The sequence below is a fragment of the Triticum urartu genome, unplaced genomic scaffold (genome assembly GCF_003073215.2).
Source record: "Triticum urartu cultivar G1812 unplaced genomic scaffold, Tu2.1 TuUngrouped_contig_5358, whole genome shotgun sequence".
Classification (NCBI taxonomy): Eukaryota; Viridiplantae; Streptophyta; class Magnoliopsida; order Poales; family Poaceae; genus Triticum; species Triticum urartu.
Genome location: NW_024116028.1, coordinates 1 through 10,397, shown reverse-complemented (window position 1 = coordinate 10,397; position 10,397 = coordinate 1). Strand labels below are relative to the sequence as shown.

The 10,397-nt window shown below is 40.4% G+C and overlaps 2 protein-coding genes across 2 annotated transcripts; both read right to left on the bottom strand.

Moving 5' to 3' along the window:
* Positions 1-276: 276 nt before the first annotated feature.
* On the bottom strand, positions 277-1,511 carry LOC125529124. The gene is made up of 3 exons (XM_048693527.1): positions 1,362-1,511; positions 872-886; positions 277-775 (listed from the first exon to the last, which is right to left on the bottom strand). Exons 1-3 carry the CDS (start codon positions 1,459-1,461, stop codon positions 291-293), a joined length of 600 nt encoding a protein of 199 aa, XP_048549484.1. The 5' UTR covers positions 1,462-1,511; the 3' UTR covers positions 277-290.
* Positions 1,512-1,539: 28 nt separating this feature from the next.
* LOC125529123 lies at positions 1,540-8,966 on the bottom strand. The gene is made up of 6 exons (XM_048693526.1): positions 6,406-8,966; positions 6,148-6,260; positions 5,367-6,030; positions 2,854-2,978; positions 1,837-2,378; positions 1,540-1,764 (listed from the first exon to the last, which is right to left on the bottom strand). The coding sequence occupies exons 3-6, from the start codon at positions 5,567-5,569 to the stop codon at positions 1,540-1,542; spliced, it is 1,095 nt and encodes a 364-aa protein (XP_048549483.1). The 5' UTR covers positions 5,570-6,030; positions 6,148-6,260; positions 6,406-8,966.
* Positions 8,967-10,397: the final 1,431 nt, after the last annotated feature.

The window sequence follows — 10,397 nt, the reverse complement described above, 5'->3', positions numbered from 1 at the left end:
CCTAGTCGAGGCTAGTCGCTCGACTCATCCCAGGAGTCGAGTCGAGAGGCTGAGTCGGCCCTGGAACTGCGACTCGTCGACGACTAGTCGCGACTAGTCGAGCGACTCGAAATCCATGAGCACAATGAAAAATAAAAACATACATGACGAGAGAAAGGAGTTTAAATCTAAACAGGAAAGACAACGTACATGGTTGGCCCACGGTGTTGTAGATCAACGTCCAGGCATCAGGGCACCACTGCTCCAGCACTTTGGCTACCCCCATGGTGCGTCTGCAGTTAACCAAATGGTTAATCAATATTAACACCTTGTTTGGCATGCAAGCTAGATGGAGAATTAGTTACCTTAATGTAGTGAGGGTACGTGGAGAAATGCTTCCATAGGTTCCTCACGAGCCTGACAAGATCATTTGGATAGTCAATATCACAGTTCCATATGTATTCCCTGATCTTGTTGGCCGCAGCTCTACCCTCGGCTCCTTGAAGTTTCAGCGCCGCCTTCCTTTTGTTGTTATCTATGTTCGCTCTTTCCATCATTTCTTTTAGTGTTTTCAGCTCCTGACACATGTCATCTTCAGACTCATTTCTTGGCCATCTTATTCCACAAGCATTAAGAGCCGCACTACAATCTCGAGTTGATGAGAATATGTCAATGAGATACTTGCTCTTGTCTTCATCATTCCACTCAATGGGATAAAACTTGGCAACTTTTGCCAAATTTTTGCCAATGCAGTCAGGACCGTGTTTCTCAATGAAATCACAGTACGCCCTGGTCCCTGTGTGCATTTGTATCAAAACGTCGGCTGTCATAATTTTCTTTATCTCCGCACATAGTTTCACATATAGTTTTTCCATATACGTTTGAGCCTTACCCCTGAGATCCTCAACTGCGAATTAGGGGAGTTGGTGAATCAGACAGATGTGGCCAGGAGCGATAAATTAAATCAGACAATAACAAGTTGATATTAAGAAACAGTCTTAGCGGATAATTTTGTATGCAACCTATAAAAAAACATAAAGGTCACATATGTTAATGTTGAAGTTTTAAAATTTTGGGTGCACATACTTGTATTCACCATCTACATGCAAGATCAATTTTCCTATATTTCCGGAACTTAAAAATGTCTTCTTTTTCCAAAAGAAAATCCTATCTGATTCAGATGGTCCTACGAACATATGCACATTTTCGTGTAAGCAAATATGCAACATTATATCTAAATTAAAATATGCTTATAAATAACCTCCACAAAACAAAATTTTGCACAACATAACCCAATATTTTTTTATTTGTAGAATAAAATTATAGTGTTTGTATAGATTTTAGAGACGCACTATCTTAGGAGAGTGCAAAAAAGAAATTACCATCATCGAAGAATACTTTAAGTTGAGGTTGACCATTCACAGTCTTCAGATATAGGTTGTCAACTGTAAGGTCTTTCGGACACATCTTACGTCTAATCATCTTGTCCAAGATATCAAGTAGATCTCTGTGAAACAGTATCTCAGTTAGTGTGCAGTGGAAGTAAAAACATTATATTAGTTATTGTGCACGCCGCGACGACAAGGCCGCGACTAGCGGAGCGACTCGAAATCCATGAGCACAATGAAAAATAAAAACATACATGACGAGAGAAAGGAGTTTAAATCTAAACAGGAAAGACAACGTACATGGTTGGCCCACGGTGTTGTAGATCAACGTCCAGGCATCAGGGCACCACTGCTCGAACTTGCGCAAAACAGCACTTTGGCTACCCCCAAGGTGCGTCTGCAGTTAACCAAATGGTTAATCAATATTAACACCTTGTTTGGCATGCAAGCTAGATGGAGAATTAGTTACCTTAATGTAGTGAGGGTACGTGGAGAAATGCTTCCATAGGTTCCTCACGAGCCTGACAAGATCATTTGGATAGTCAATATCACAGTTCCATATGTATTCCCTGATCTTGTTGGCCGCAGCTCTACCCTCGGCTCCTTGAAGTTTCAGCGCCGCCTTCCTTTTGTTGTTATCTATGTTCGCTCTTTCCATCATTTCTTTTAGTGTTTTCAGCTCCTGACACATGTCATCTTCAGACTCATTTCTTGGCCATCTTATTCCACAAGCATTAAGAGCCGCACTACAATCTCGAGTTGATGAGAATATGTCAATGAGATACTTGCTCTTGTCTTCATCATTCCACTCAATGGGATAAAACTTGGCAACTTTTGCCAAATTTTTGCCAATGCAGTCAGGACCGTGTTTCTCAATGAAATCACAGTACGCCCTGGTCCCTGTGTGCATTTGTATCAAAACGTCGGCTGTCATAATTTTCTTTATCTCCGCACATAGTTTCACATATAGTTTTTCCATATACGTTTGAGCCTTACCCCTGAGATCCTCAACTGCGAATTAGGGGAGTTGGTGAATCAGACAGATGTGGCCAGGAGCGATAAATTAAATCAGACAATAACAAGTTGATATTAAGAAACAGTCTTAGCGGATAATTTTGTATGCAACCTATAAAAAAACATAAAGGTCACATATGTTAATGTTGAAGTTTTAAAATTTTGGGTGCACATACTTGTATTCACCATCTACATGCAAGATCAATTTTCCTATATTTCCGGAACTTAAAAATGTCTTCTTTTTCCAAAAGAAAATCCTATCTGATTCAGATGGTCCTACGAACATATGCACATTTTCGTGTAAGCAAATATGCAACATTATATCTAAATTAAAATATGCTTATAAATAACCTCCACAAGACAAAATTTTGCACAACATAACCCAATTTTTTTTTATTTGTAGAATAAAATTATAGTGTTTGTATAGACTTTAGAGACGCACTATCTTAGGAGAGTGCAAAAAAGAAATTACCATCATCTAAGAATACTTTAAGTTGAGGTTGACCATTCACAGTCTTCAGATATAGGTTGTCAACTGTAAGGTCTTTCGGACACATCTTACGTCTAATCATCTTGTCCAAGATATCAAGTAGATCTCTGTGAAACAGTATCTCAGTTAGTGTGCAGTGGAAGTAAAAACATTATATTAGTTATTGTGCAGTGGAAATAAAATATTAGTACAAACTAGCAGATCGCCGGTGCGTTACTCCGAAATTTTTTCGTTCTTGCATGCATTGTCTAAATGGTTGTGTTGTTGGTACTTATTTTTTTCTCAAAAAGAATAATCCCAAATTTTGGGCAAAAGAGAATATATTTCCAAAATATAGGATCAATTAATCATAAGATTGTGATATATATGTCTATTACATAGGTTGGATAGTGATCACAATAATTACCAGTGATTTAAAGCATAATAAAAGGTGATTATATACATGTGTAACGTGGTCCATTCTACAACCACCCCTTGAGAATTGTAGATGAAATATTCTACAACCAACCCTCCTAGATCAGCCAAACCCACTCGAAAGTAACAAATACTGCAGGAGCAAACCCCACCGCCCTAAACTAAAAGAAAAAACGCTGCACTAGACCCATCTTCCCAGCATTGTGCCCCTATCACCCCAAGGCCACCGCGTCGCCACACCCTCCCCTCCCCATCGCACCTCATCGCCATAGTTTTGCATCAGCCTTATCTACCCTCCAATCCAATCCACCTTCCCGTGCAGCCACATAGGAACCGCGGCGCCGCCACACCTAGCCTCGACCAGCCACCCCGCGCCGCCACCTTCTCCTCGGTCAAAGGCAGCCAAGGATGTTCGACTACGGCACTGCTTCGGCTAGAGGAGGTCTTCCACCTTGGTATGGTCAGAAAGGTCCATTAGGCGAGTCCCCCTCCTCTGCTCTCCTCGGCAGGCTGGTGATCATCAAGCACACGGACGCCCATGCACAACTTTTAAATTCGCTCCACACACGATGACGTCCCCTAACTGATGTCCATGGCCACAGCTAGCAGGGCGGAGTGTGGAGCAGGATCACTCTCCTACCACATGTTGCAACACCCACCATCTACAATGAGAATGCTCCGCAGATTGTCGATGTTTGATTTTCTATCCCTGTTTATTTTTGTGTAGTTTCTGCTTTGCGAGAAGTTCGCATATTTTGTTGCAGGAGGTCTGCTAGTTGCCTCGTGATGGTTCATTTTTTGCCAAGCCAATTTGCTAGTTCACCTCCAAGGCTCCACCCCCATCCCGCGGCAGTTGACACGTGGACAGTTAGTTCTCAACCCTGTCGTCATATCATTAGCGACATTCCACACATTTGGAAATAAAAACATTCGTCAAAGAGTTGCAAAAATTAGTGATACAGATGAGAAGTTAATTTCTCAGCTTGTGGGAAGCTTGTCGTTTGTCGAGAAGTTCACTTCCTCACACAAGGAGTACTTATGAATCGGGAAGTTCTGTTCGTTCGTTCGGGAAGTTCACAAAAATGTTAGGAAAAATATTTTTTGTTCGGCAATTCACGTTGTTCGTGCTGAAGTTGGCCTTATACTATGTGAGAAGTTAGTTAACTTTCGGCAATCTAGTTATTCATAGGGACAGTTCACATGTTCATTGGGGGTTCGCCCAAAAATAACACTCGAATCTAACCATTTTTTAAACTTCTCTTAAATAGCAAGGAATTTGAATGAAGTGTTCCATACAAAAAGAAAAGTTACATCTAGTAAATGTCTTTCCAACGGTATTTTGTTTGCATCATTTCGATAAGTGGTTTGAACATTTTGATAAAAATGCGCTCCATGTCATTTGATATGAATTGCACAATTTTTAGAACTGCTCTTGAACCTTAAATTTTGAAAAATATGCTGCATGAAAAAGTTGCGCCTAATCAATATCTTTCTAACGGTATTCACTTGCATAATTCCAAAATATGGTTTGAAAATTTCTTGTTAAACAGAAACAAAGGGCTGGTTGTACAACAACCAGCTGTATATAGATGTAATGTTTTGTGGGAATGACATAAATGATATAACATTGGGAATAAATCGATTAGGCGCAATTTTCATGTAGAATGTTTTTTCAAATTCGTTACGACCTAATAGCAGTTTGAAAACTGTGTCACGCCACTAAACTGTGTGCCTCACATCGCTATTGTTGCCTCCCTTTGCGCCATGCAGGTTCCGCTCCGCATATGGATGAGGTGAGATGGATGATGGCATATGCTGGTTCGGTGGGTTTCTAGTTGTAGAGTATGTCTAAAGAATGGTTGTAGAATATATCCAGCCCATATATATATATAATAGTTACGGTAACGATTCTTAGTAATTTAAGACATAAATACCCACTATATATAGCAGTATATATGTTTTAGATAATAATACGCCAATTGTTAGTAATTCAAAACATAGTAACGATCGAAGTGAATGGACCGTCGCCAACCCAGATCCTATTATAAGATTGAAGGTGTGATTCTGCTGAAAATACTTACAGTGTGATTCTGCTGAAAACAGGGGTGAATTTTCCATCCATATTTAAAATCCTGTTCTCTTCAATCTTGTTCTTTTCACCATGCTTGAGCCATCCATTTAAGGTACCATCAAAAGAGCTGGTGGATATTATAAGACGATAATCTGGGTGCACCTTGTAGATATTCTGCAACACCACCACATTTGGGTGCCTCCAGGTGCTCATCAGTCGGAGCGAAGAAAGAACTTTGTCTTTAGCATCATACCACTTCAAGAGGCAATCAGTGGTGAAACTCCCTACAGTGTAGGTTCCTCTGAAGAAGGCAGTAGGCACCTCATGAAAATCAGAAAGGAAGTCTTTTTTGTTCCCTAGCTTAATGGCCTTGACAGAGCAGCTGCGGTTTGTGTTGTCATAAGAAAAGGGACTGTCTATTTGACATTTGACTGTTTTTCAATTCGACAACATTCATATTTTCTGACAAATGAACAGTTGACACCTGTCGACAGCACAAAATGGGACGCCAAAACGGATCACGGAAAAGATCTGACCCGGTTCGCTGGACAACTAGCCACTCCAAAAAATTCAGGAACCAACTCCCTTGATCTTCAGGACCACACAGTACGTGCCCAGCTTGCAACGCATGAAAAGGGCCAAACCCCTCCCACAAACCACTCAACAGATCTCACCTAACAACACAAAACAGCAAATCAGAAGGGGGAAGATGGAGGCGGCCATGGGCGAGGGGGGAGGAGAAGAAGGGAGATCAAGCATAAATCAGAAGGGTTTGGGAGAAGAGGATGTACCTGACGAGGAACAAGAAGGAAGAACATCGGAGGGAATTCAACAACTATCCCAACTGCTCGCCATCTTCTCTCTTCACCTGTCACAAGAACAAATCAGGAGGAATTTTCTTCATCTACAAGAGATAGATCAACATCAGCTGTATTTCTGGGCAAATCCCATAATTTTTGTGATCAATTACATTGACATCAACATGGAAATTACACTGAAATGCTGAAATTGTTCAATGGAAAATACAGTTTAGTTTTCGGAAAACTTACAAGAATATTTACAATGTAAATTAACATGGAAATACAGCACTTCTGAATTTCCAGTGTAAATCCCAATGTAAATTCCAGTGTACATCCTGACGTAAAATCAAGTGTTACAGTAAATTCCAGTGTAAGTTGATGGTAATTTCCAGTATAAAAACTACTGTAGGTTACTTGTAATTTCCAGTGTACTTACATTTTTAAAATCCATGTAAATGCCAGTGTACATCACAATGTAAAAACTAGTGTGAATACTACCCAGTAAATTGCAGTGTAACTAGCTGGTAATTTCCAGTGTACATACTACTATTGGTAACTTGAAAATTTCAGTGTACTCAAGTTTTTTAAATGCATGTACTTACAAGTTTTATTACAGTGTAAGCACCTATGAAATTCTAGTGTACAATCCCACTGCAAATAGAAAATCCCAGTGAATTCAACTAGGAACTTCCAGTGTAAGCAACTAGAAATTTTATAATTCAAACTACAGTAATTAAAAACTGAGATAAATACATTGTAAGTTCCTAGTAAGTAGAGAGCACAAGCCAGTGCAAAAAATAAAATACAGATTACAAAACAAGCAGATAGACGTTGCAAACACTATCATCTATTTCTAAACGCTTGGCTGCTCATGATTACGCTAACACTGACATTCTTCTCTTCAAATGTGTCATGAGAGGAGCATGATGAGGGCAGTAACTGAAGAGGATCTACTGAGACTATCATAGGAAGAACTCATACTTAATGTGAGATACAGTTGCTAAAACTTCCGGAAGATGTTTAAAATACATAGAAAAGTAAAAGCTAACAAAACTTATGCTGCAGGAAACATTCGAAAGCCCTACAGTACTGATCCAAGCAAAGTACAGTGAAAACTAGCTAAACTGGACTTAATTACACTGAAAATCTAGACAAAATTACTGTGCAAACTGACCTAAATTACACAGTAAAAATCCACTCAAATCCTATGACAAATCACACTGGGATTATTGGGTAAAGTACAATGTAAAGTTGGGACATTACACTGTAACTATATTTGAATTACACTATAAATCCACTGTAATTACACTATGACAATTTACAGTGGAAAAATTAGGTAAATTACACTGTAAGTCTGACAAATTGCACTGTAAATTGGGATAAACTACACTGTAATTACATTATGACACACTGGAAAAATAAGGTAAAATACACTGTAAGTCTGGGGACAAACTTGCACTGTAAACTTGGGATAAAAATTACACTGCAACTGACATTCAAATTACACTATAAATCAACTGTAATTACACTATGACAATTCACACTGGAAAAATTAGGTAAAATTACACAGTAAGTCTGGGACAAAATGCACTGTAAATTGGGATATGTAATTGCACTATGACACACTGGAAAAATTAGGGTAAGTCTGGGGACAAAATTGAACTGTAAAGTTGGGACAAATTAAACTGCAACTACATTCAAATTACACTATAAATCCACTGTAATTTCCACACTGGAATATTAGGTGAAAGTACACTGTAAGTCCAGGACAAACTGCACTGTAATAATGAGATGGATTACACTCAAATAACACAGTAAAATTCACTCAACAACACAGCGGGAAAGATATTGGATAAACTACACTGTAAGGCTAGGACAAATTACATTGAAATACTGGGATTACACTATAATTACGATCAAAATAACACTGTAGATACACTGAAAAAGAGCTAAACATGAATTGGGCTGGGACAACATCAGACAAATTACATTCGATATATTCAGTAAATTACACTGAATGGGCTGGGAGAAATTACACTGAAATTGGACTCAAACTACATGTCTGCTTGTAGTCAACATCAGACAAACACATAGGGTAAAAAACATGGCAGAAAAGGAAGCTAAACACCTGCATTTACAACAACGAAACAGGAGGTAAAACCAGGGACTGCAAAAATGAAACTAAACATGAGCAGGAAGCATCAAAACATAAAAGAGCAGGACACAAAGCCGCGGAATCGCGCACCTACAGGGTGCATATACATAATCCCCCAACTTCGGACTGGGGGAAACAAGGCAAACAACCACTACATCAGGGGTGTGGAGAGACAATAAAATCACGCATCTCCATCTCCAGCGGGGAGACAACAAAATCGCACATGTACAACTACATCAGGGGTGCGGGGAGACAACAACTTCACGCATCTATAACTACATCAGGGGCGTGGGGAGACAACAAAATCATGCATCTCCATCTCCAACGGGAAGACACCAAATCAGGCATCTACAACTACAGCAGGGCGCGGCGGGAGGGCGACATGAACTCACCTAGATCTGGAACCAGACGCAACCAAAAGCACAAGGGAGAGAGCGAAAGAGAGGAACAACGAACCGCGACACCGGGGATTGAAGAGTAAGGGAACCGAAAACAAGATCGAGCGGTGGAAGATCTCAAAAACGCCATGGCCGGGGACGAAGCGCCTCCTCTGTTGCGCCGCTCGAGCTCGCCCTCGGCCTTATCGAAACAGAGCAACCAGAATGGGAGCCGGGCCGTGGGGCGGCGGTAACGGGCAGAAAGAAAACCGCGCCCGGCAACAAAACCGGACCAAGAAACGAGACCGAACAAAAACAAAAACCAGCACGAATCTCCACGCAAGAACGGACGGATAAGGATTTGAATGACAACGAATTGCAAAACACTGAGCTGTAAAATAGCAAATCCGTAAGAAAAATACCGCAAGTAGAGTGGAAGGTCCGGTTTGTTCAACCTGGATTCGAAATGTTTGTAGTGAGGTATGAGATTGTATTTTTAAACTAATAGGAATATACAGGAAACATTGTATTTTAAAACTAATAGGAATATACAGGAATCTGCATGAGAAATATCTAGTGTTTAGATGATATCATGCTACGAACTCAGAATTTGACAACAAAGGAGATATGATAAAAAAATTGCATCATGCTTCAGCCGATAAAAAGAAGTGGGAGTTCAACATATATTTCATAGAAACATGTAAAAAATGCGTACATGACTGACACTTGAATCCTTGTGCATTTACAAGGACAATGAGAAAAAAAACATTACCCAATGAGAAACGTCGTGGGTGGACTGTCCAACAGAGAAACACGATAATTATCAGCCAATTCATCATTTGTCTGAGTGTTTATATGTCTTTGCCTCTTGAAAGGAAGTTCCGTATCGTGTTCGACACGTCGCTTTAGCTCTCCAACATCGGCATCAGATTGTACCACCACATCATAATCATTGCCACACCATTTCACTTGAACAGTAGTTGTCTTGGCGGGCACATTCTCTTCCAGCATATCTGTATCAGTGGATGATGCCATGTCTGCAATGTGTAGAGTAGAATATAAAGGTAGCATATCAGAGGATGTGTGTGTGTGTCTTTAATGCTGATTTGCATGCCAACATCCCTAAAAATAAATAGACATGGATAGATGGGCGTGTGTGTGTTTAATGCGGAACGCGCATGCCAACAAAGGAAAATGAAGTGTTACTAGTACTCCTACCACTGCGCATTCACAGTCAGCTTACTGCGCCCTCCAATTAATTCAAGCATCGAATAATCTGAAGCAACAACAAGTTTTCGCATGTTCCTCCCCATTAGTCAGGCTTCGTAACTACTAATCGCAAGCCCCAAATCACATGCATTCCCGGTAAATTAGCAAGCCGAACATCGAATAGGACCACGCCAACCTCCAGGTAGGGATTATTATACCTGAGGCTGGCCCCAATGCAGAGAACTTCAGCAAGAACTTTGGATCCAACTCAGCAAAAATTCCTACGTGGCATTGATTAAATGAAGAGAGAGAGCTTTGGAGGAACTTAGCTAGTTCCGGTAACATAGCGCTGCATACGAGAAAAAATTAATGCTAATCGATCCTGTGTGCGGGCGGCCGGACGCATCGCGAAGCAACCAAGAAAATCCCCACCCGTGTGACTTTCTCTTCCTCCACGGCTGGGCCTCATCCTTCTCCCTCCCTGCCGCCTTGGAGCTCCG